The 27,822-nt window shown below is 42.5% G+C and overlaps 1 protein-coding gene across 7 annotated transcripts in view; it reads left to right on the top strand.

Annotated features, from left to right (window-relative positions):
• CTNNA3 (catenin alpha 3) overlaps positions 1-27,822 on the top strand; it is a 954,554-nt gene that overhangs the window by 524,975 nt on the left and 401,757 nt on the right. For all 7 annotated transcript variants that reach the window (XM_054035487.1, XM_054035488.1, XM_054035489.1 and 4 more), the window contains one exon: positions 5,369-5,521. In XM_054035487.1, the coding sequence (XP_053891462.1) occupies positions 5,369-5,521 (153 nt within the window). The remainder of the gene's footprint in view (positions 1-5,368; positions 5,522-27,822) is intronic.

Here is a 27,822-nt window from a genome sequence, read left to right as displayed (position 1 = left end):
CACCGCTTCCTGCGGCCCCCATTGGCCTGGAGCGGCGAACCGCGGCCACTGGGAGCCGCGATCGGCCGAACCTGAGGAAACAGCAGGTAAACAAACCGGCCTGCCCGCCATGGGCTTTCCCTGAACAAGCAGCGGCCTTAGTTTGAGAACCACTGATGTAGAACACAGCGCATCTGTCCTTCATAGACACATTGGTCCAGTCACCAGCTAGCTGGTAGGACATCATGAGCCATTCCACAAACCCAACTTCAGTGAAAAACAAGATAGGGAAGGCCGGATTCAAAAGTGGGTGTATCTCATTTTGGAATTGTATATTCTAAGAATTTCTAAACATGTCAAAATATTTTAAAATATTTCCTGTGGCTTTTATTTATTATGTGTATATGTGTACAGTGCCATAGATATTCATGGCACTTTTATCATTTAGTTACTTGTGTGCAGTGTACCCTAGATGAATGCTTCCCTCACTAGCAGAGCTGTATAGGCTTTAAGTAAGCGATTGATGGCACACTGATTCCAATGTCCCCTGCTATGTATCTTGAAATATTGTCAGTGTTAATACTCCCATCCCAGCTCTTTCCCATTGTATTTGTGGATGATCTGTTGTGCTTTGCACAGATGTTTTGCCTATGGTTATTTTTTTAGTTATTTTCTGGAAGGGATCTTAGGGCAGATGTTCCCATATGTGTCCCCTTCTCCTATCTACTGCACACACTGCAGATTTCATTGCCAATGTCCTTTTGAAACAGGGAAAAGAGATTCCCTCACTAATAATTACTCTGTTTATTTCAATCTTTTGCCAATGTTGCAAGTGAAAAAGGCAGTTTTCCACACTCATCACAACATTGGTTCTAATAGCATCACACACACATGCTGAGATTCCTTCTTTACCTTCTGAGGACAGTATAAACTATACTTTTCCATATGTTCATTTTTGCTTCCTCTGATGCTTCAGTAACCAAATCCAAATCCTTCATAAGGGGAAAACCTTACACCTTAAACAACAGCAACAAAAAAGTTTGCCAAAATTCACCCTTTCTCTGCCTCCTGCTTATGGTGTCTGCAATATCTTTCCTTTTCATTGTGTAATATGATACGTTTACTGTCCCAGTAACAATCACTACCATGATTGTGCCTGCTCTTCTTTGTCTGCTTGCCTTTCTGCCAATATTATAATGTAGTTCATGGGGTTCTGCCTCATAGACGGTAAGAGTTAGAAACAGATCCCTTAAGTATAGAAAAAATTGCTTGCTATGATCATATTGAAGAGAAATTGATATTGCTTTAGACACCACAAAATAATTTTTCTGGACTTTGCCTTTCAGTCTTTTTCCCTTCCTTTCTCTTCACCTTTTTATCCCTTTCCTTGTTTTTGCATGATTTTGTTTCCTTTCTTTGTGTGGTGCTATAAGAATTATGTTTCTAAAACCCAAGCGCCATATATAACTCAGCAAAAGTAAAACACAGCAACAATATTTCATAGTTTTTATACACCACAACAAAAGGCATGGCTGTGGCTCTGTTCTCTTAAAGTAATTGTTTCATTTTGCTGAATTTCAGGATAGAGAGTTCCTCAGAACCACAGTATAGCAAGAACTAAAAACTCCATATATGAAAGATTAATTAAGCCAATCAATCAATAAACAGCTAAAAAGAAGAGTTATGCAATGAGATAAAATAAAGTATTGATTAGAAAGCTGGCTTTAACTTTCTGGATGGTGTAGATATGTTATGCATCAATGGGATTATTACAGTACCTATTCCTAAAATGGAACTTTGATGAAACTCTGTATGGATGCAGAGGTCTGTGTTATGTGGGACTGGACCTTAGTATGCAATGTGGCATTTGTGGTGTTCTTGTACAGCATCACATGATAGCATGAACTGTGCACGTATTAAAATATTATCTGACAAGCTCTAAAGGGCTTGCTCCTGCAATACTGAAGTCAGTGGGAGATTTGCCTGTGAATTGAATAGGTGCAGAATCAGGCTGTCCTGTGAATGCATTAGTTCAATGCAAGTGAAATGCAGTAAAATGAGGGAAATTTAAGAAATACACACATTTTTAGATGGCATGCTTGATTTGGCTGTTACCTGATCCAAAACAAATCTGTCAGAGAAAATGAAACAGCATCCATGGATACAGAGCTGCCGTGGCTTTTTTATGTTAGTATTGTAATGAAATTTGGCAAGTTCAAGACCTCTCCCTTCATAAAGAAAATAATAAAGTAGATTGGCATGTATTTAATTGGAATAGCAATGTCTTAGACCCTAATCCTACAAAGGCATACAGACATGCTTAATTTTAAAGAGATGAGTAGATCCACTGACTTCAATTGCACTACCCACATGAATGAAGTCAAGCATGTGCTTTTGCAGGATAGGGGTCTACATGTATTTTGCTCTTGTTGTTGAAACTCTTACTCTCCCTTTCTGAGTTGTTGAACTGGAGAATAAACAAATGTAGGTAGGTGTTGGATGTGCAAATGGATACTCTAATACCTCATTGGGATCTGATAAGCTGGGCCCCTATGGGCATGTTGACACTGCACATCAAGGCTACCTTTACACTATGCACTGATTGTGGCGGCGTGTAGTGTATGTGTAGCTACACATTAAAATGAAAAGCAGGCTGCATCCACACTGTGGTATGTAGTTATATGTGTCGGTGAAAGGCTTTGATGGGGGGAAGCAATAGAGAAAGTTTTCAGAAGCTGTCTGCTACCAGATTCTTTCTGGGGAAAGCCACCAGAAGCCTTTCCTGTTTCCAGACTCTTTTTAAGTAGCGGAAGAAGGCTCTGGCAATGGGGAGACAGTGTAGGGTGACCAGATGTCCTGATTTTATAGGGACAGTCCTGATATTCGGGACTTTGTCTTATATAGGGGCTTATTACCTCCCACCCCCACCCCGATTTTTCACACTTGCTATCTGGTCATCCTAAGGCAGTGGGACACTGCATGGCTAAAAAGAGCAGTGGAGATGGGGAGGCACAGCTTAGGCAAGAAGAGAGTCATGTAGGTGAGTACTCAGGTACATACCCACATCCTTCAGGCATGTTTTTACTTGCCTAAGCTGTGTCTTGCCAGCTACACTGCTGTTTATAGGTGTGCTGGGGTCAACCCGAGTATGTACACTACATGCCACCAAAATAAGTATGCAATGTAGACGTATTCTACACCAGGGGACGGTGGAACTTGGGCTTGTAGACTCAGTGTTTCCAAGCACAAGCTTGAGCAGTCCCACTGCATTGTAAACCTGTGTGTACAATTCCTGGACCCATGATTCACAGCCATGATAATGGGTCCATGCTGCACTAGGCAGACCTTCTGACTGGGGTCTGTGGCTTGATCTGCATCCATGCTGCAGAATGACAGGGCTTAGACCCAAATCACAGCAGGGCTTGAGTTCTGATCCTCCCCCCATAGCAGGGTCCTAGGACCTGAGTCATGAGTGCTTCCTGAACCGGATCAGACTGATTTGTGTGTGGAAGGAAGAGGGGCTTGGGCTAAAACCTGAATCAGAGCCAGGGCTTAGTGTGCAGTGTAGACATTATGTCTGTGCAGCATCCCATTGATTTGGGATTGTATAATGTAGATTATGTGATAAGCTAGTTTCAAATAGATTGCAAAAAGTTCTAAAAATGGCTTGAACAACATTTTTCAGGAATGTCACACTGACTCAATGCCTATTGAAGTCAATGGGATGCTTTTCTTTGACTTTAGATATCTGATCAGGACTTTGGAAAATACTTGTCTATCTAAAGTAGTGGAATCTATATCCAAATCTTGCCTTGCAAGCACAAATTTCCTCTGTTACTAGCTCTGTGGGTATGCTACCCCGTATAAAGGGAGATTAACGTCAGAAAGGCTTTGTTTTTTCATATCTGCCTAACCATAGGAGTGCTTACCCACACTGAGCTTTTTCTTAGAGGGACATTGGAACTAAAATGCTATATTAAAATATTTTCCTTTGAGAGCAAACCAATTAGTGCCTTTTCACTTCAATATTAGTTTTAAGATGCTTTTTCTTTTCTTTTGCAATCAATGTCTTCTGTATTACCATCAACATTTTTTATATGTACTGATAAACGGGCTAGAACAAATAAGTACATATTTGCACTGGGGAACTTAATACAATTGATAAGGTTAATTATATTCCATGTAATGCTTTGATTTGTGTACTTCCTAGAGTGTATTATATGATTACAATGAACTCATTTAGATTTAGAACATAGAAAATATCCTCTGAGTAATTTCCCAAACATCAGTTATAAGATTATATGAAATCTAATTTAAGAGAACTAATTTGTACTGGAATGCTACACTTGTTTAATAATTTAAGATGGAAGTTCAAGAACAATTAATGCAAATGGAGAAAATTGGACATCAGACTTGTTTATTATTCTCCTTGCTGTATTAATCTATTATCAGATGTTCTTAACGATGATCTCATTGGTATAATTAACATGCCATATACAATTTAGCTAATCAAAATATATTGTTGGGCTTGCAACAAGGTAGAAAACATTTGGGTAATTTTACAGTTATGACAATACATGATGTAGAAGCTATTGGGTATAAATGAGAATAAACATCATTATACTTGTATGCTCTTCCAGAAATAAAATATCCTCCTTTCATAGAGCTGATCTTTAAGAGAAAATGCAAAGGAGACAAGGATAGATTTATTTTAGTGATAAATTATTTATTTTATTGAACCCAATTTAACAGTCCATCCCTATTCAGCAAAACATTTTAGTACATGTTTAGCTTCCATTGACTTCAATGGGACTCATGCACCTGCGTTAATGCTTGCTGAAGTAGGAGCATAATTGTGTGTGTTAAAATAATATATTTTATAATAAAATTATCCCTAAAAATTAAATACAGATATATTTGAAGTGGATAAATTGTAGCTTCAGTAATTTCCATTTATATATTGCCCTTTTTATAGGATACAAAGAAATTCATAGAAGTACTGTAAAAAGCAACAGAGGGTCCTGTGGCACCTTTAAGACTAACAGAAGTATTGGGAGCATAAGCTTTCGTGGGTAAGAACCTGACTTCTTCAGATGCAAGTAATGGAAATTTCCATCTGAAGAAGTGAGGTTCTTACCCATGAAAGCTTATGCTCCCAATACTTCTGTTAGTCTTAAAGATGCCACAGGACCCTCTGTTGCTTTTTACAGATTCAGACTAACACGGCTATCCCTCTGATAGAAGTACTGATAATTTATAGTTCAGATTGCCATTACCATATATTGATCTTATTCAATTATGATATAGTAGTTTTTATATTTACTGTAGTAGTCAGTAATACAGAATATAATGCAATTTGCTGATAGGAAGATGATGCTTTATTTTTCAGCTTCGGAAAGCTATTATAGATCATGTCTCAGATTCCTTCTTGGATACCACTATTCCACTTCTAGTTCTCATTGAGGCTGCTAAAAATGGAAGAGAAAAGGAAATAAAGGAATATGCTGCTATATTTCGAGAACACACCAGCAGGCTTGTGGAGGTAGGTTTCATGGATTTGCAGCTGGATTGAATATATGTGATAAGTGACTTCGTACTGCACTACATTTTTCTACCTGATTTGATAACATAGTTACGCACAGTAACTCAGCAAAATGCATCGCAGCTAAATTCAGTAACAACATATGCTTTCTTTGTTTACTTCCTGCATAGCTCTAAGATCTGGATTTATGTGATCTTGGTCTCATACGAGATTTCATGACAATGGAAACTAGCGGGTTATTTTCTTCCCTCTTTAAATCAATGGGAGGTTTCCCAAAGAGGAGTTCAGTAGGAGTAGGATCAGATGCTAATAAGATAAGAAACAATAACTTGAAATATTTTGGAACTCTACTACCTGGACTGTTGGAAGCCACAAGTCAGTGTTAATTATTTGTGAACTGTTTCATCCTTAATGTCTCTAACATGCAGCATAATGTGAAATGTATAATCAAGCTTCCTGATCAAGGACTTGTTACTTCACCTGCAGTTTAAAGTCATGTTCCTGGAAAACTGATCCATGGTGGGTAGATGCCTGTGATTGTGCGGACCCTGGAACAAATATAAGAATCTATCTGTTGTACCAGTTTGCAGGATTTGGTCCTAAAAATATACTCAAATATATGCAAAAATAAGTTGAATTTTATTCAGAGTGGACTAATTTCAAATATAAAAGATAAGAACATTATTTTCTATTACTTGGTAAATGTGCTGAATAGAATTGATTGGGACTTTGAGACCCAATCCTGTAAACACTATGAACATGAGTCACTATACTCAAAGGGACTATTTACATAGATAAAATTACTTGTGCTTGTGCAGCACTGGGGCTTTAAACACTAAAACACTGGAAATGCCCAAAATAAGGTTCTCAAAGCAATGTAATCTCAGATACATGCAACAGGTTAGCTGCTGCTTTTTCCTTTTTTATCCAATGTCAATGATGTAAAACTTGGTTAAAAATCAATGATTTTTCTGTGTGGCTAAAAATTATTCAGTAAAACTATTTGTCTCAGAACCAAATCATTAGTCGTGGCTGATCTGCAGATGATTAAAGAGATGGCTAAAGTGGAATTGGGATATTTAATTTGTATCTCTCTTCATGTACTCCTGTAATTAGGAAGTAAAGCTAGATGTGTCATTCTCTAGTTCACTAGAATGTCTTATTTACAGATATTACAAAATAAAATTAGAAGCTAGAGATTGTGCCAAGAGAGGAGCTCTTGATGGGCCCTGAAGTCGTCCAATGGGTCAACGCAAACTTGGGCTGGAAGCTGGAGAGCTGAAGGAGTCTGTGCACAGCCTAATTGACATCCTGGCTGCAGCAGCTCTCTCCAGATTGGCCCTGCCAGTTAATGAGGCAGTATTGGGACCTATCAGGGCACTGGGCAAACCCCTTTGTCTCTGCCACCCACCTCAAAAACGGTGGAGAAGAAGTGGGTTTGAGTACCTGTACTCACATTCCCCCTTCCTCATGCCCCCTCCCCCAGTCCCTGGTGGTGTTGGCGGAAATGTGTGGGACAGATGGGACAGTCAAATGCTACCCACAAAAATAAAGAGACTAAGATACTGGACCCGTTTGGATGAAAGGTTTATTTGATGGGCAGCCTCCAGTTACGTATCTCTTACCAGCAGGCTCTGCTGAGGAGATATGATTTTAACTTGTGGGACTCAATGGCCAAATTTAAGGACTCGCTGCCACAGGAGTCAAGGCAGGAGTTAGGGTGGCCAGAATCTCCCTCCAGGCGGCTCTGGATGTGGCTGGCTCGGCAGCCAGAATGATGGCGTCAGTGGTCACCATGAGGCGCTGTTCATGACTTTAGTCATTGGGCCTCTTTCACAAAGTGAAGCAGTCTGTCCAGGACCTACCCTTTGAGAGTACCTTCCTGTTCACCAAACAAATGGACTCCAAGCTACATGGGCACATGTTGCACCCTGGGCGTTAACATACCCCCAGCCTCCAAGAAGCATTTTAGGCCACAACAGTCTCCCAGATTCCCAGCGCCTCCCAAGCAGGAGCCCTACAAAAGAAAGGGAAAGGGCTATAAACATTGTCAGCCTCTAGTTTCTGCCTCGGCTTCCCGGTTGGGCTCATGTATATACCCTGCTGGGGCCAGGCAGGCCTTTTGAAGGTATGCCCAAAGACAGCATACCAATCTTGACTCTGGATCCATCCCCCTTTGGATTTTGGACTGCCTGTCACCCTTCCACCCAGCGTGATCTTACAAAACATCGGAAGGTTGGGTACTCAGCACTGTAATAGTCAGCCCCACCCTCCAATTTTTGTGAACTCCTCCCTCTGATCCCCCTTTCCCATCCCTCTTCAGGGACCCTTCTCAAGAGCAGCTTCTCATCCAGGAAGTGCAAGCCCTCCTATGTATGGGGACTATAGAGGAGGTTATTCAAGGCTTGAGTGGGAAGAGGTTTTACTCCAAATATTTCCTAATTCTGAAGACCAAGGAGGGGATCTATGGCCTATCATGGACCTGTGTAACCACAACAAATATCTAAAAAAAACTAAGAATCCACATGGTCTCCCTGGCCTCCATCAGGAGACTGGTATGCCACACTCATGCTTATTTCCGCATCTCCATCTCCCATGGACACAGGAGATTCCTCAGGTTTGTGGTGGGCCAGTGCCACTACCATTTCACCGTGCTTACCTTTGGCCTATCAGCAGCCCCATGGGTTTTCATGAAGTATATGGCAGTGGTTGCAGCCTTCCTCAGATGTCGAGGCATACAAGTTTTCCCATACCTTGACAACTGGCTGATGAAAGAACACTCGCAGGCTCAAGTCCAGCACAGCAGTGGTATAGTATGGGCCACCTTATTAACAGGCACTGGGCCTGTTAATAAACAAGAAAATGTCAACTTTTGTCCCAGTTCAGAGAATAGGGTTCATCAGGGAGGTGCTTAACCCCACTCAGGATAAGGCTTATTTACTGGAGACCAGATTCCGAACTATGTTGGACCTGATCTCCCAGGTCACAACCCACCCTCTTACAACCACCCATGGCAGCATGTACCTATGTGATGCAGTATGCATGGCTACAACTCAGACCCCTACAGATGTGACTGGTGTCAGTCTACGCCCTGGGTAGATGCCACTTGGACTCAGGATTCTTCTGCTCATCCTAGTTTTGCTGATTTGGTGGAGAGATCCGGGCTCCGTAATGAAAGGGGTACTCTTTGTTGTCCTGTATCCATCGGTAACCTTGGTTTCAGATGCATGAGACCTGGGGTGGGGAGCCCATCTTGACAGTCTCAGGGCCACTGGTCCCAGGAAGAACTCTCCCTGCATATAAATGTCAGGGAGCTTAGCGCAGTATGCTTGGCTTGCCAGGTGTTCCTTCCCCAAAGTGGTACAAGTGATGGACAATACGACCTCGATGTTTTATATCAACAATGAAGGAGGAGCTCCATCTTCAGCCTTGTGCCAAGAGGCCTCGGCTGTGGGGCTCCTGCATGAAACATTCCATTCAACTTGGGGCAACACATCTCCTGGGAGCCCAGACCGCACTGTCGGGTCACCTCAGCAGGTCCTTATCCTCTCACCACGAGTGGTCTCTTCACCCGGAGGTCACAAATGTCATCTTCCAGAAGCGGGGGGCCTCTCTTCGCCACCAGACAGAACAGGAAATGCCATCAGTTCTGTTCACTGCGCAGGGTCAGCAGAGGCTACATCACTAATGCCTTCCTGCTGTCATGGGCAGACCACCTACTGTACACCTTCCCATCACTCCCTTTGGTTCACAAGGTCCTCCTAAAAATCAAGTGGGACAAGGCAAGGGTTATCCTGATAGCTCTGGTTTGGCCACGGCAGCATTCATTCAACATGTTTCTGGACCTCTCAGTGCATCTCCACTCATACTCCCACATCAAGTTGCTTCACCCAAACCTCACCTCCCTGCACTTGACAGCATGGTTTCTGCATGACTGAACCCTGAAGAGCAGGCCTGCTTGGAACAGGTTTGACAAGTCTTGCTAGGTAGCAGAAAGCCTTCCACTCGGGCCACCTACTTGGCTAAGTGGAAAAATTTCACTTATTGGGCCTCTGAACAGAATATTTCTCCATCCCGGTCTTCTTTGCAGTCTATATTAGACTATCTGCTCCACCTAAAACGTTAAGGTCTGGCTCTCTCATCTACTAAGGTTCACTTGGCAGTCATCTTGGCCTCCCACCCTCCAGTGTAGGGCAGATCATGTTCTCCATCGAGATGACAGTCAGGTTTCTTAAGGGCCTGGAAAGACTCTACCCTCAGGTTTGTGACCCAATTCCCCTGTGGGACTTAAACCTGGGCCCGTTGAAGCCCATGGGGCCCTCCTTTAAGCTGTTAGTATCTTATGCTGTTTCTCTCTTGGAACGTCTCCTTCCTGGTGGCAATCACCTCAGCTAGAAGGGTCTCTGAGATCAAAGCCTTGATGTCAAAACCCCCTTATACAGTGTTCTTCAAGGACAAGGTCCAGTTGTGTCCCCATCCAGCCTTCCTATCAAAGATAGTGTCGCAGTTTCACAACAACCAGGATACAGCAACATCACAAGACCACTGAGGAGCCTCTGCTCCATACAGTAAATGTTAGGTGGGCCCTAGCCTTCTATATTGAGAGGACTAAGCCTTTCCACAAGTCTACACAACTATTTGTAGCAGTAGCAGAAAGGATGAGAGGGCTGCCAGTGTCATCCCAAAGAATCTCATCCTAGATAACCACCTGTATCCAGGCTTGCTACGAGTTCCACTTCCACTTCCAAAGTTCCACCACCAACCATCGTGACCAGGGCTGGCTCCAGGCACCAGCGAAGGAAGCAGGTGCTTGGGGTGGCCAATGGAAAGGGGTGGCACGTCCGGATCTTCGGCAGCAATTCAGTGGTGGGTCCCTCAGTCCCTCTCGGAGGGAAGGACCCGCCGCCGAAGAGTGAAGCAGTGCGATAGAGCTGCCGCCGATTGCAGCTTGACCTTCTTTTTTTTTTTTTTTTTTTTCCCCGCTTCACCGCTTGGGGCGGCAAAAAAGCTGAAGCCGGCCCTGATCGTGACCTCTATTTCCATGAGAGCTCAAGTTTCGTCAGCAGTGTTCCTCGCACAAGTACCAGTCTAGGACATCTGCAGAGCCACAACATGGTCATTGGTCCATACCTTCGCATCCCTCTATGCCATACTCAGCAGGCCCGTGATGATGCCAGTTTTGGAAGAGCAGTGTTGCAGTCACCGTGTCCATAAACTCTAAGCCCGACTCTGAGGGTACTGCTTGTGAGTCACCTAGCATGGCAGCATGAGCAAACACTCAAAGATGAAAAAATGGTTACTAAACTTTCATAACTATTGTTCTTAGAGTAACTATTGTTGCTCATGTCCACATCATGACCCACCTTCCTATTCCACTGTCAGAGTTATTGTCGAGGAGGAACTGAGAGGGTGCAGAGAGCGGTGCCCCTTATATTGGTGAATACACGTACAAATCCAGGAGGTGCTAGAGCTGGTCCTAAAGATATTACTAAGGGAAAAATCTCTGGCAACTGTGCATGTGGTGTGCACGCACCTACCATGGAATGGACATGAGCAACACATATCTCAAAGAACAACAGTTATGGAAGGTTAGTATCCGTTTTGCCCCCACCCTCCCTTTTCCAGGGCATATAGTACTAGTTCTTTATAATGAGCCATTCACAAAGACATCCAGACTTGAAAACAATAGCAGAAAATTTTACAAAGATAACTCATTGCAATGAATGAGGCTAACTTGAAAACCTAGTGTATCCTTTTTAAATTTACCACTTTAAGACTACTAAAGCAAGGCAATATAAGAAATATAATATTCATATTAAATTCATGTACTGTATATGCAGTACAGCTCCATTTATTCAAACTTCAAAGGTATTCAGATAATGAGTGAATTACTTGGTAAATAGCAAATAATTCATGCACAGGAATATCAGATTCTTATTTAAAAGTTTTGGCTTAAAAAGGGTTTCAATATAGGATAAACTTGATTTTACTGTGTGTAGGTGTAAATGAACAGTGTGTATGTGTATATGTGTGTGTGTGTGTGTTTATAATAGATATTGTATACTGTCTCCAAGGGATTAATTTCTAAATTGTTTCAGCTTTTCAGATAATTCTATGTTCAGAGAAATTGTTATGCTTATTTGAACATGCACAAATAGTGCCATTTCCTATTGTAGGAATTAATAGTTCCAAATTAGCACCCTACTGGAGTTTAAATTATTATTTCCTTGTATTGAAAAATAAACATCATAGTAAGTCATCGAATAAAATTGAAATAATCTATTGTAGATCTAATAGAAGTAGACTATTTTATTTAAAAGGTTTTTTTATTGGTTTAAAGTTCTCACGTATCTCTGAACAACACCTTGATTAATGATATACAGAGGAATTTTGATAAACAATACTGTTGGACTCTCCAGGAAATTAATCAGATAGTAGCTGTGTTACATCTGTCAACTAGTAGCATATTAGATGTAAAATACACCTAAGCAAACCACCACAAGGGGACTTTTTTCATACAAATTAACAGATCTGTTTGATTAAAAATGCAGTGATTTTCAGCAGCATTGGCAAAGAACAAAGAAGAAAAATTAAGGCAGTAGTATCATGTAAAGAAGGATAACCTTTCAATCAGCCTAAAATCTCTCTGGAGTAGTTCTGAATACCCAGAGTGATATACACAGACACAGTGTTCTGCTTTTGAGTAGCTTAAGTGCTTTTAATCTAAAAATGCATATATTTTGTTTTGTAATTCAGCTCCTGAATAATAATATAAGATACTATTGCTGGAGTTTGGCAGAAGATACAGCTGATGTGGTAGATTCAGCCCTTGGAATCCCTATCTTCTACCAGTGTAATTCCAGTGGCAGGGACCTGTAGCAGAGTGCTGGTGCAAAAGCATCTAATTACCCCTGCTCAGCCAGCTCCAATCAAGAGAAATAGATTGGGGCTAGTGAAAGAGACCTGATGCCTGGCCTGGGGATTGGCTCTACCTGTGGCTCTACAAGCCAGCAGTTATAAGGGCTGGGAGCCAGAAGAAAAGCCAGCCAGGGAAAGGTCAGTCTCCTAGCTGTGTGCTGACTGCAGGAAAAGAGGGAACTAACCCTGTAAGCCTTGTATATCACTCAACACTGGTGGTGGGAGAACTGTGTGTGTGTGTGTAAATAAAGCCACGGGCGCCGCATAACTGGAAACCTCTCTGCACTTTATTGGGACAGCGAGCAAGCTCTGGAAGAGGGGCATGACAGAGAACCTGTCACAGACCTTATTGGTGAAAAGTCTGTCTGGGGAGGGGGTTGTAGAGGAACAAGGTGCCCACAATCCCTGCTCAGTCATAGGGCCTGCAGACAGCCAACAAGAACCAAAACTGGGCAGCAATGTCCAACTAAGAGGAGATGAGCTGCATGGGTACATTGCTAAAGCAACCTCCACTGGCTGAGATCCTATGTCCCAACCACAGATTGTTTGTTTGTTTGTTTATTTACCTTGAAGTTTAACTTCCCTAATGAAATCCGGGAGGGAAGGTAGCTGTCCAGACATCACTTACACGCTCTTGGGGGTGAATCTCCACTTGGACACAGACACCTATAATTTACACCTTGGTGTAGTAAAGGATTTGGTCAAAGCCAGTACGTTTAAATCTCTGAAGTGGCTAGCTGAGCTGGTACAAGATATTGATGGGCATGCAGTTTATCCAGAGTCCTTTTGAATATAATAACCTGTTTCTAACTGGGTAACTAGCATCATTCTGTTACCAGCAGGAGAACCAGCATTTTCTTCTTTGTCTTTCTTTACTTTGTTCTTCTTCTTTACTGAATTATTGTTTACAAAAGCAAGCAAACAAATACCTCTTAGAGATTAAAAGTCATCTTTGCTGGATCAGTCCCTTACAGTGCCCTCTCACTGGAGAAAATAGTATATCCTGGTTTGTTCTCTTGAATCTGCATATGAAGAAATACAAATAAGATTTGTGGTACTTTACTATGTGATCATATGGAATAGTGCAAAAAAAGGGGAACAGTGAACAATTTATTTTATGACTGGTGGATGATTGGGCTATGAAATCCTAACTAAAGTAATAGTTCCATATAAATAATATATTGTTTAGAAGATGAGCAGTTAAAAGAACATTTTATATTTAAAACAGTAGCCATATTACGGAAAGATTGTATGATACTCTGGACAACATTCCAATAACTGAGTATAGGTTTATTGTCATATTGCTATTACATAATTATCACACAAATATGAATCTAACACTAAAAGAAATATTTTACTGTAGCTTTATATCAGAGGTTCCTTAAACTGACCACTGATTTTTATGGAGAAAATTTTAAGTGATAAACTAAAAATTAGATATGATGGTTACACTTCAAACATCAGATAGGCCAAATACGTGGAACGTACTTAGCATAAAAGTATACCTATGAAGTGTCTAGTGCTTGAAATCTGACTGCATATACCCTATGAAATGGCTGGCAATTTTAAAGCATTCATGGAAGTGAAATTCAGCTGTCAAAACTGCATTGAATCAACCTGGGGATTTGGATATCTTTTTGGAGTAAAAAAAAAATGATTTTTTGTTAAACTTTTGCTGAGTGAAATGTTTTCATTTTAATGTGGTTGCACTCCACCAAACCAAAACCTGTGTTGTGGCGCTAGGCATGGTGCAACACAACCAAAAACCTATTCCACGCTGAAGAATAAACTCCACTTTCCATTTTCTGTGGGACGTTGTTCCACCCTCATTGGTCCCAGCATAGTAGTCTCTGTATCACTGAGGGTAAGTCTATACTGCAATAAAAACCCCACAGCACCAAATCTCTGAGACGAAGTCAATTGACTCAGCCTCACAGGGCTTTGTCTGTGGGGCTAAAAATTGTAATGTAGATGTTTGGGCGTGGGCTGGAGCCCAGGTTCGGAGACCCTCCCCCTTTGTAGGCTCTCATAGCCCAGGCTCCAGTCCAAGCCCGATGGTTTACATTGCAATTTTTAGCCCTGCAGCCCAAGCCCTGCAAGCCAGAGTTAGCTGAACTGGGCCTGCCACACATCTTTTATTGCTGTGTAGATGTGGGACTAAATGATTGTGGTTTGCTTAGGATAGGATTTGCGTATAGACTGTGTGGTGAGGGAATGAGGGAGTTATGTGTATTGTTTGTTATAATTATCAGGTGCACCTCAGTTTACCTGTGTGATCTTATTTTGCCTGACCGCAAGAAGTTAAATCCAGAGACACAGTTACAGATGAAGTAAACTGGAAGTGAAAGAAGGAGTGCACTTGAGAGGGCCAAAAAGAGATGTAAGGGGTGGCTCACTCAATAACTGTGAGAGATGGATCTGAACCAAACTCATGTCTATAATAATGGGCAAAAACAAAACTGCAGATCTGAACTGTTCCTAATTTGAGGTTTGAAATCCAGATACTAATTTAAACTTTGCCCAAACTTGGGGTGTTCAAATCAGCCCATTCTATAAGTAGCTTTTAGCTGCCAACTTGAATCTTGGGTTTGGTTTGTGGCTAGAGCTGGATGGGAAAGAGTTTCCTTATCCTGCAGAAATGCTTGCAATTTAAAAAACTCTTTCCATTGTGTGTAGTGATGAAACCGAGACCTTTTGAAGTTTTTCATTAAAACCAGATGAGGGACCCCATGTATAGCCAATGGCCCGGAGTATAGAGCACTATAGGGGGGACCCAGATTCAAGTCTTTACTCTGAATCAGGCAGAACAGGAACCTGAACATGAGTCTCCCCACTCCCACGAGTCCCCTGACTACCTGGCTATAATGGGACAGGTCTCTCTCACTCTCGTGTTCGAGCTATTCCATTTTATATAAACAATTTAATATCCATACAGAGAGCGAGCAAGAGAGAGACTGACTGACTCTAGCCCAGTGGTTAGGCCAGTCATCTGGGCTGTGAAAGATGAAATTATTTATACAAAGTGGAACAGCTCCAATAGCAGAGATTGGGAGATGCCCTGCCAAAAATAGGTGGATGGTTAGAGCACTCACCTAGGAGTGGGGAGACCATCATTCAAGTCCCTGCTCTGCCTAATTTAGGTTTCCCATGTCTCAGGCAAATGCCCCAACCACCAGGCTATTGACTATTCTGGGATGGGGTTCTCTCTCTTCCTCTGCCCAGAAATTTGCTTATGGACCTGAGATCCCTTCCTGATGAAAGTTTTGTCAAAAATGATAGTGTTTTTTGGAAGTTTGAGGTTGTAGGAGGCACTAGCAGCATCTGGAAGATGTAGTAAATTGGAAAACATTAGGGAACCTAATGTTTTACTGATATTTCAATCAGTGTAGAAAATGTTGAGAGAATTTTCAGCCCAGAGGAAGAGGAACACTATGCTACACCCCTTCCATCCCGGATTTGCTCCCTCCTAGTCTTCTCTTATGTCAGGCTTCTGACAACGGGCAGAGCATGGCTGCTTAGGCATAGGCATTATGCTGTTCCTGTAACAGGGAATTTCCTTTCCTCTGGCTAGATGTGGCACCTGTATGGCCCCTCTATGCAGTCACAGCAGTGCGCAGTATCCAGAACCATGGGGAGTATCTTTCCTGTGGTCTCTGAGGCTCAGATAGCGGAAAACTTAAGCAACAGAAGCCATAATCTTATGTAGTTTTGGGTTAATAAAGGGGAAGAATGCTATTAAAAATTGCAACATATATTCACTAAAGTTTAATGGGGAAAATGTTGAGTAAAAGAAGGTATCGAGATGAGCAGGAGACATAGTCCAAGCTAAGGAAATGAGATGACAGGGAAATAAGATAGAAAGGGAGAAAAGACCCACCGGATTGCATGAATAATAAAATAAAATATATCATGGGGGAGGAAGTACATAGAGGGAAAGAGACTGATCTGCTAAGGATCAGTGAGAGAAATGTAATAACACAAGAAGAGTTTATAGCTGGAAAAAGTAAGTCCTTTCAGTGCTCAGAAAGAGCATGCAAAATGCCAGAAATGGAAATCCAGGGCAAAATTTTAAAAACGTCAGTGGGATGTCCTGTGTGCTCAGCACTTTTGAAAATAGGCCATTTATTTAGATGCATAAATATGAAGTTGGAAGCATGGCATAAGAAGCTTGACTTTAAAGGTTTTGACCACAACTATTAGAATCAGGTCATTATTAATTACATCAAAACAAGTTTGGTTTAAATTGAAATAACTGAAGTTGACAAAACTCCAGAGCTATACTGGCCTTAGAATCCAGTGAAAAGTGGCAGAAAATTTCATTAGTTCAAAAAGGAGGTTTTTTTCCTTATGTCAATCCCCCCACTTTAGCACACGCCTATTTGTATATCTCCAACAAGTTGGTGACTGTGTAATGAAATCCCGAGAGCTACGTGCTTCTCAATCACTCTCCCGCTGCCTCATGGATACATTATTCCTGCCTTTGCCAAATTTCAATTATTTTCTGCCAGAAAGAGTAAGCTAGAGCAATGACTTCCACATTTGGGTACTGATCAAAATTTACCCTTCAAATATGTGTTAGTTGCCAGTGTGTCAATTTGACCCCCCTCTTCCTCCATGTACAGGACTGGGTGTCCTCAGTTGGCTGTCCACATCTGAAACTGGGCTGAAATTCTGAGTAACTGTCATCATTGTAATGCTTATTTCTTCCTTACTCCTTAAAAATACAAGACACAGGAGGTAAAAAGAATCTGTTGTATTGCTTTTTAAAAATAATTTATATGGTCTTTTCACTAACAAAATGGCAAAATTCAAAATATGCTGCTATTTTAACAACACACATTTTGACTGCCAAAGTTCTGGGCTAGATTCTGACTTAGGACACAGCCCTGGTCAATGGGTGGTATGTAAGCAGCATCTCTCCAGGAGTAGCACCAGGAGATATTGTAATTCAGAGACACCCCACTGGGTCATAATTACTCTTGTGCTTCCCGCTTGCTTGGGTTGGGGTGGAATAGCAGTTTGCTGCTAGCCTATACCAATAACAAATTACTAGCCTCGCCTTGTGTTGCTTCAACTACTCTGAACATTGGCTACCTATTCCCCTCCCTACCCATCTGCTGTGGGGAGAGGGTAAGCAGATGAGTAGCCCCACTTACACCTGCATGTCTGGATCCAAGATAGGCAGTAAGGAGGAGAGCTTTTATTTGATCCTACTACTTTGCACATAGTCCAAATACGGTCTAGCCCTTGCTTTGCAACCTCAGAAAAATCATCCTCCAATTGTTTTCATTTAGGGAACCAGGAGAGCCAACTGTGATTGATTTTTGGCAGATTTATCACACCGCCTCATTCTACATGCACAGAGATTGTTTTGGGAATTTCAAAAGTTAGCAATTTTTTTTTAAAAACCTAGAGACATACTGTATAAAGTGAAAGCAACTGAAAAGCGTAGTATTCTCTGCTAGAGCCTAACTAGAGCCCGTGAAACTTTTTGGATAAATAGCTTATCAATGAGCAATGCAATTTCTGTAGACCTGAAATTATTTCTGAATTTAACATGAGTAGTTTTGGCTATTCACAAAATGGCCAGAAGAAGAGGAGATGGTTGTGGAACTGCTGCTGCCCCTCCAACCCCAAGTTCAAATCTCCACTCTGGAACAGATCCAAAATGGACTTTTTCAGTTCACTGAAAACTTTCAGATTTGATTCAGCCCAAACCATTTTTCTGTTTATGGTTTGGAATGGCCCCCAAACTAAAAAATCAGTTATTGGCCCTGTCCTATTCCTAATAGTCTCCAAGTATGGGAAATGATGCATTCTGAGCATGCAGACTCTGCAAATCCCTTCTGCAAGCCACGTGCTGAGGCTGACCGTGTGCCATTTTCCTGTCTGGCTTCAGAATGGTACTGCTGAGCTGGTGTATAATGAGGACTGCATGTCCCTTGTTGAGATATAATAATGATATGTACATTATATGACTATGACATGACTCCATTGTGAGTACAATAGACCACTTATATTTGCAGGGTCTCCAATTTAGAGCTTAGTGATACAAGTTTAAAAAAAAATCCCCCAGCCATGATCCATATGTAGAGCTGCTGTGTTTGTTTGTTTTTTCTGAGCAGGAGAAACTGTGGCCTGTTGGGGATGTTCCTCTAGTCTCCCTCTTGGGGATGTTCAGGCTGTTGCCTAGCTAAGTATTTGATTCAATAAGTAGACTTCCTACTACAGCTATTTGAGGCACTAGCAATTTGACTTGGTCCTTCACTCAGCTGAAATTTGGAGAGTTGGGGCCTCTTTTCCCCCTTGTATGAAACAACAAGACAGAAACATGATACTGGATTCCACTGCTGCTGGTGCTTTAACAATTATACCACTGTGAGGGACAAAGATATTAATGTAGAGACAAGTGGTTCTCAGGTACCTTGCTTAAATTCTTTTGCTCTTGGAGTTATTGGTTCATGTGGCAATGTGAATGAATAAACCAGTTCTGTGGGGTATTTTTTATTAAAAAGAATAAGCAAACAAGTATAAAAATTAAACAAATATATACTGAAGCTAACCTTCCATAATTTTATTAAATTAATTAAGAATGAACAATGCAGTAATGAAATCAAGCTCACAAGTGAGATTGAATCAATAGAGCAATGGGTTAACAATATTGTTGTTTTTGATCATTAAATTAATACAGCGGGTAATCAAATCAAATCTATGAGGTTGAACTGGATTTCTTTTTGTTAATCCTGATTTATGAGATTAGAGGAGGAACTTTTTTCAAAAATCCCAAATAATGTTCCAGCCACAACAGTGGCTTCAACTTAGCTGATGAAAGACATGAATATCCATTCTGGTGTTGGACCCTGGACTAAGGGAGACCACCCAGGATAGGTGGTGAAATCAGCTTGGTTAGTCTTAATGAAATACAGGGACTGGAGTGGTTTCTTTATAGATCCACTTTAATACTTCCTGAAATCTCTCTGCTGTTGCCCTAGCTCAGGGATAGGCAACCTTTCAGAAGTGGTGTGCCGAGTCTTCATTTATTCACTTTAATTTACGGTTTCGCATGCCGGTAATACATTTTAATGTTTTTAGAAGGTCTTTCTCTATACGTCTATATTATATAACTAAACTATTGTATGTAAAGTAAACAGGTTTTCAAAATGTTTAAGAAGCTTCATTTAAAATTACATTAAAATGCTGATCTTACGCCGCCAGCCTGCTCAGCCCGCTTCCAGCCTCGGGTTCTGTTCACCTAGGCTGGCAGCGGGCTGAGCGGGGCCTGTGGCCAGGATGCCGTCTGGCAAGGGGCCAGCAGCCGGGACCCCAGACCTGGGAGGGGGGTTCAGGGCAGAGGGCTGGGGTGTGTGGGGGTGCAGGGCAGAAGGCTGGGTGTGTGAGGGTTCAGGGGTCAGGGCAGAGGGCTGGGGTGTGTGGGGGTGCAGGGCAGAAGGCTGGGAGTGTGGGGGGGTTCAGGGGTCAGGGCAGAGGGCTGGGGTGTGTGGGGGGTGTAGGGCAGAAGGCCAGGAGAGGAGGAGGGGCAGGAAAGCACCATGCTGGGGGAAGAAGTGGGGGAGGGGAGAAGCTTGGCGGCCGCAGGACCAAGCTTCTGCCTCCGCAGGGGAGGGTGGTAGGTGGGGGGGCTGAGTGGGGCTGAGGTCCGGGACCCCCCCCACCGCTTTCTCCTGCGGGGCCAGGAGGCAGAAGTTTGGTCCTGCGGCAAGCACTCCATACCTTGGATATCCAGTTGTTGGGTAATCAGTCTAAGTATGTCACTTCAGGAATTCTCAGTTAAATCTTAAAATTCTTTATTATGATAGTTCAACATTCTTTTCCATTTCAGACGGGCATAGAATTTGTCGGGGTCTATCTAGTCTAATACCTTGTCTCTGAACAACGGAAGATACTTCATAGAAAGTGCAGAGATCTGCCCTGCCCATAAGGAAGGCTTCTTCATGACTCCTATCAGATAGGGTATGTCTACGTTATGCAATTAGGTTGATTTTATAGAAGTCGATTTTTAGGAATCTATTTTATACAGTCGACTGCGTACGTCCCCACTAAGCACATTAAGTTTGCAGACTGCATCTTCGCTACCATGGCTAGCATCAGAGTGGTGCACTGTGGGAAGCTATCCCACAGTTCCCGCAGTCTCTGCTGCCCATTGGAATTATGGATTAAGCTCCCAATGCCTGATGGGGCAAACACATTGTCGTGGGAGGTTTTGGGTACATATCTTCACTCTCCTTCCCTCCAACCCTCCCTCCATGAAAGCAACTGCAGACAATTATTTCACGCCTTTTTGCCTGGGTTACCTGTACAGACACGACAGCATGGCAATCATGGAGGCCACTCAGCTCACCGCTGCTGTTGCGAGCATTGTAAACACTTTGCGCATTATACTGCAGTATGTGCAGAACCTGGCTAAGAAACGGCAGCACGAGGACGATTGTGATGAGGACATGGACAGAGACATTCCTGAAAACACGGGCTGTGGCAATTGGGACATCATGGCAGCAGTGGGGCTGGTTGATACAGTGGAATGCTGATTCTGGGCCCAGCAAACAAGCACAGACTAGTGGGACCGCACAGTGTTGCAGGTATGGGATGATTCCCAGTGGCTGCAAAACTTTCACATGCATAAGGCCACTTTCCTGGAACTCTGTGAGTTGCTTTCCCCCCCCCCTCCCTGAAGCACAGGAATACCAAGATGAGAGCTGCCCTGACTGTTGAGAAGCGAGTGGCGATAGCCCTGTGGACGCTTGCAACACTTGACTGCTACCTGACAGTTGAGAATAAATTTGGAGTGGGAAAATCTACCATGGGGACTGCTGTGATTCAAGTAGCCAATGCAATCACTGAGCTGCTGCTATCATGGGTAGTGACTCTGGGAAATGTGCAGGTCATAGTGGATGGCTTTGCTGCAATGGGGTTCCGTATCTGTGGTGGGGAGATAGGGATATGTGTTCTGTCTATCTTGGCACCAGACCACCTTGCCAACCAGTACATAAACTGGAAGGAGTTCTTCTCAATGGTGCTGCAAGCACTGGTGGATCACAAGGGACGTTTCACCGACATCAATGTGGGATGGCCGGAAAAGGTGCATGACGCTCGCATCTTTAGAAACTCTGGTCTGTGAACAACTGCAAGAAGGGACTTACTTCCCAGACCAGAAAATTACTGTTGGGGATGTTGAAATGCCAATAGTTATTCTTGGAGACCCAGCCTACCCCTTGTTCCCATGGCTCATGAAGTCATACACAGGCAGCCTGGACAGTAGTAAGGAGCAGTTCAACTATAGGCTGAGCAAGTGCAGAATGGTGGTAGAATGTGCCTTTGGACATTTAAAAGCTCACTGGCTCTGTTTGCTGACTAGGTTAGACCTCGCGCAACCAATATTCCCATTGTTATTGTTATTACTGCTTGCTGTGTGCTCCATAATATCTGTGAGAGTAAGGGGGAGACATTTATGGCAGGGTGGGAGGTTGAGGCAAATTGCTTGGCTGCCAATTTTGAACAGACACCAGGGCAATTAGAAGAGCACAGGGTGCTGCACTACGCATCAGAGAGGCTTTGAAAATCAGTTTCATGACTGGCCAGGCTACAGTGTGACAGTTGTGTTTCTCCTTGATGCAAACCCGCCCCCTTTGTTGATTTTAACTCCCTGTAAGCCAACCACCCTCCCCCCTTCAATCACAGCTGGCAAAGGAAATAAAGTCACTATTGTTTTGAAACCATGCATTCTTTCTTTATTAATTTAAAAAAAGAGAGAGAACTGATAAGGTATCCCGGGTGGGGTGGGGGAGGAGGGAAGGACAAGGCCACATTGCTTATTGTAGCCACACTACAAATCAAAACTGTTTGAATGACAGCCCTCTGTTGCTTGGGCCATCCTCTGGTGTGCAGCGGTTGGGTGCCCGGAGCCTCCCCCCCACTCCCTGCCCCGTTCTTGGGCGTTTGGGTGAGGAGGATATGGAACTTGGGGAGGAGGGCAGGCGGTTGTACAATGGATGCAGCGGCGGTCTGTGCTCTTGTTGGCTTTCCTGCAGCTCCACCAGAAGTCTGAGCATGTCCGTTTGCTCCCCCATTAGCCTCAGCATTGCATCCTGCCTCTGCTCATCGTGCTCACTTAATGCTTTCCTGGACTCTGCCACTGAATGCCTCCATGCATTCAGCTGTGCCCAATCAGTGTGGGAGGACTGCATGAGCTCTGAAAACATGTCATCGCAAGTGTGGATTTTTTCACCTTCTTATCTGCGATAAGTTCAGGGACAGAGATGATAGGGGGAGCACAGAAACATTTGCACCTGCAGGGGGATAAAAAGGGAGAGTAAAATTTTAAGGTGATACATTTCTGAGAACAAAAGGGAGACCCTTTCATGGTGAATCATGCAATTCACAGCAGACAGCATGTGCGCCTTAGGTACAAGGTCGCATTTTGCCTTTTATATTGAGTGCCTGCTGGTATGGTGATATATCACATGCGGCTGGGCAACAGAATTCGGTTTCCAGGCAGCCATGGTAAGCCAAAGAGTACGTGGGTTTGGCTTCTAATGCCTTCATAACATGTGGGAATATTTTCAAACTGCAGCACCCTCCTTTCCCATAGCAAGCAATGCTGGTTGGGTTTGCCATTTAAAAGGAGGGGCTGCGGTTTTCGGGTGGATGTGCAGCACACACTTCCCTCCACCCCTTCGTGTGGCTATTTGGGATGATCCCTTCACCTCTCCCCCCGCCGTGTGGCTATTCTCAGGGATGATCCCTTTTAGCCAAGTGCAAACAGCTCAGCATGAACAGGGTCCTTTTACTGTTCCCTTACAAAAATTCCACTATTTTAATCAGGTGACCCTGAATGATATCGCTCTCCTGAGGCTCACAGAGAAAGATATAGACCGAATGTTGCTTGAATGTGACCAAAATCCAGGACCATTCGCTGCCATGCTTTGTGCTGCAATGATTCCAGACTACTTGCGACTGGCTTGGCATGGCAAAGTGTCCTACCATGGAGAACGCAATAAGGCAGCCCTCCCCAGAAACTTTCTGGAAAGACTTTCAGAGTACCTCCAGGAGAGCTTCATGGAGATGTTCCTGGAGGATTCCCGCTCCATCCCCAGACACGTTAACAGACTTTTCCAGTAGCTGTACTGGCCGCGAGTGCATCCCAAGTCTTCAGGGCAAGTCAGACATTAAACACTATTGCTTTTAAACCCTGTACTGTAGTTACAAATGTGCACTCACCGGCGGTGCCTTCTCCGCCTTCAGGGTTGGGGATCCCGCCTTGGGAGAATATTGGCTCCAGGGTGAAGAAAAGGTCCTGGCTGACGGGGAAAATGGATTCACTGCTTGCCTGCTGCTCATTCTCCTCCTCCTCTTCCTCATCCACAAAATCCTCCTCCGTGTTGCATGAGACTCCCCCCTTGCAGGTGTCCACGGACAGTGGTGGGGTAATGGTAGGGTCCCCCCTAGAATCCCATGCAACTGATCATAAAAGCAGCATGTATGGGGCTCTGACCCAGAGCGACTGTTTGCCTCCTTTATCTTTTGGTAGGCTTGCCTGAGCTCCTTGACTTTCATCCAGCACTGCTGTGTGTCCCTGTTGTAGCCTCTGTCCCTCATGGCTTGTGCAATTTTAGCATCTCTATTAGCATTTCTTCTTTTTGATCGGAGTTCTGCCTGCACAGATTCTTCTCCCCATACAGCAATCAGATCCAGTGTCTCCCCTTCGCTCTATGCTGGAGCTCGTTTGCGATTCTGGGGGGACTGCAGGGTCACCTGTGCTGCTGAGCTTCCCATACTCACCAAACAGAAAATGAAATTCAAAAGTTCCTGGGGCTTTTCCTGTGTACCTGGCTAGTGCATCAGAGTTCAAAGTGCTGTCCAGAGCAGTCACCTTGGAGCACTCTGGGATAGCTCCTGGAGACCAATAATGTCGATTTGCATCTGCAGTACCCCAAATTCAATCCAGCAAGGTCGATTTTAGCGCTACTCCCTTTGCTGGGGAGGAGTACAGAAGTCGATTTTAAGAGCCCTTTAGGTCAACGGAACGGGGTTGCTTGTATAGACGCATTCATAATAAAATCGACCTAACGTGGCTAAATTCGACCTAACCTTGTAGTGTAGACCAGGGCTACTTAAACTGTGAAGAATGAGGGCTTAGATCCCTTCTAACAAGTCATTTAAGCTGTAAAAATTGTTTTGTCCTGCCTAATGGAACTGTAGATATTCCCATTATCCCTAAAAATGTGTAATCATATTCTGAGTCCTATTCAGTCATAGTGATCTCAATTATATCTTGTGGCAATGGTTGACTTTTTTCCTCTTTCAATGTCCCTTTGTTCTTATATGATGAGATTGTAAATAGGAGCTCCCACTTTACTTTCTCTGTTCCATTCATTATTTTGTATGTGTCTATCTTTTGTCTCTTATTCTCTAAACTAAACAGTCCAAGTTTTTTTCAGTCTCACCTCAAATGGAAGTTTCTTCATTCCTGTAATTATTTTCATCTCTCATCTTTGAACCTCTTCTTTGTTTGCTATTTCTTTTTCTGGAGAGGCAGAACTTGAATATAGTATCTTTGGTGGGGAGTACCTTCTGTTTAGTACAATTATAATATTTTCAGTAATATTTTCTATCCCATTCTTTATATATAGCCTAACATTTTGTTTCATTATTTGACCACTGCTGCACACTGAGCAGATGTTTTCATTGAGGTTTTCACAAAGATTTCCACTTTGCAAAGGGCGCAAGAACATTTTTATGGGCTCTATGAGTTTTCAGTTACATGGAATGTACTCCATCTGAAGCACACAATGTACAGATTCTCATGTAAATGGACTGGAATGATCTGCATAAATTACTTCTCCTGGTGCAACAGTGAGACACAGCAGCAACTATGTTTATATTCCCTTTAGTTTCAGTGAAACTATATTAGGGGAGGGGGTCTTCTTTTATTATTACTATTAGTGCCAATGCCTAAATTTCACAGAAATCAATTTTCTTTTCCTTTCTCGTTGTTAATTGAAAGAAAATGCACACTTTACCAATCATGTGCCCAGCCCTACAAACCTTTGCTCACATGAATAGTCCTTACTTATGTGAGTACTTCTATTAAAGTCAAGTGAAAGGCTACTTATATGAACAAGGGTGTGCAAGACTGGGCTTATTTGTAAGAAAGTTTCCAAGATAAAGATTATGAAAAACATTTGGCCAGATTCTGCCATATTGGCCATATGCTATGGACCCCTATACCCTCCTCTGGTGGTTTAAAGGAGCCACAGAGGTGATAGAACTGGCTCCTGCAGAACCTGAGGTGCCATTTGCGGTGTGGGTTCCCCATCTGGCTTAGATCAAATGTAATGGCCATACACTCACTCCAGTCACAATAAAGGAGCACAGAAAGATTTGGTCGCAATCTTTAGTCATTTATACAGCTGCTATTATTCAATCACTGAGTGATGAGTGTTTTGTTTTTTGCAGAACATCTGATATCTTATAATTTTTTCTCTTCCATATCTGTAATTTAAATAAAGCATCTCCTACTCTTCACTGCATCTTAGTGCTTCCCTTGTCAAGAGACTGAAGAGTTCTGAATAGTAGATATAATTGCATGTATAAATACAATAGACAGAGATTTGGACTTGTGAAGGTGAAGGTTCCTGCTGTGTACACAGTTACCCAGCAGCAAATCTGAGATGGAAATTAGAAGAGATAATTAAAATATCAATGGATGTTTTCACATGGTTTCCATTTTAGTCTGAGCATGGACGTTCCTCTTAAATATGAACAATAGGATTTTAGAACGAGTGTGTTCAGTTCAGTTTTCTTTGAATATAGAATGTTAATTGAGCTAAGTCAAATTGTCTGCTATATTGACTCGTTATTGATATTGCAAATTAAGGAACGCATTAACTTCTTATAGGCCAATGACCTTTTTAATTCAACTTGGGGATTCAATCTTTGATGAACAAAGGCATACCTAGATTCAGCATTAATAAGCTCTTTCTTTCTTATAAAAATAGATCTAGGAAATGTAAATTGTAATTGAACGGTTTCAGGGAACATATCAGTTTGTGGTGTCATTTTCCTTTTGCAGGAAATTTCAAAAGTCTTTGTTCTGTTTTGGAACAAATAGAAACAAATTTTGAAATAGGGACATATCCCCCCCTAAATGGTACTGGATCCTGCACAACTCCACGCTAAAAACACATGGGGATTAATCCTGCTTCCAGGGAAGTCAATGGCAGAACTTCAATTCACTTCAGTGGAAGCACTTACTCTTTTCTCTCAGTAGACTAAAATATAATGGGCCAGCTCCTCAGCTGGTATTGTAAAATGTCATCGTTCCAGTGACTTCAGCTGAGCTACTCCAATTTACATAATTTGAGTATCTGGTCAATTGTCTGCCTCTTGGATTCCTGCCCTTACTGTTCGAGTCCTGACTGTGTTTCAGGATTTTTATCCCATCAGAAAACCTTGATGATAGGAATTGGGATTTCCTATAGCAAAACCTATCACGGGCAACACACTCAGTTATGTTTGTTGGGGATTTTCCATAGCAGCTGCATATGCTGCATGCATATTTTTATTGAAAATAAGGCTCATCTATTGATTCATTGTTGTCAAAGCCAAGACAGTTCTCAATTCTTTCTTGTGAAGTGAATTTTCCTTCAAAAATTAGTCCTTTTCTTAACCAATTTGGAAGACATAAAGAAAAATATTCTCTAAATTATAAAAATGCACGCAGAAATAGTTATATTTTGTCACTTCCTAGAACAAGAAGAAACAGGATACACAAAAGAAACTCTGACAGAATCTGAAAGTAGGTTTATTTCATGAAAATGTATAAAGATCTTGTGGCTGATCCCTTAGTTTTAAAGTGGGAGTGAATTTCTAGCTATTAGCGAAATAATTCATGCAACAGAATTATGTACTAGAGGTGTTTGAACTTCATACCACAACCTGTGCTTTGGATCCATGGCCAGTGGAGAAGTATTGGATCCCTTACTTGTGGAGATTGCCAGTGCCTCTCCTAGAGAGGGCTGGCTATCTATTGCTTTGAAGGACGCAATCATGTGGCCTTTTTACAAGAAATCATTGCTGGATGCTCACAGTTTTGCTAATTATCCACCAGTATCCCATCTTCCCTTTTTGGGTAAGATTGTAGAGGACATTGTGGTGAGATTATTCTCTCAGTATCTAGATACTTCTGATTCTCCTGACAATTGTCAGTCTGAGTTATAGACCTGGTTATAGCACAGAGTCTGCGTTAGTCAATGATCTCTCTCTGGGAATGGATGAAGATTAGTTGTCCCTGCTGGTTGATTTATCGGCCACCTTTGAGAGATCTATCAGTTGCCTTGAAGACTGATGATCATGAGATGTTGCTG

This window comes from Malaclemys terrapin, chromosome 7, assembly GCF_027887155.1.
Source record: "Malaclemys terrapin pileata isolate rMalTer1 chromosome 7, rMalTer1.hap1, whole genome shotgun sequence".
NCBI lineage: Eukaryota > Metazoa > Chordata > Testudines > Emydidae > Malaclemys > Malaclemys terrapin.
The sequence above is the reverse complement of the archived record's forward strand: the minus strand, read 5'-3'. Positions and strand labels throughout refer to the sequence as shown.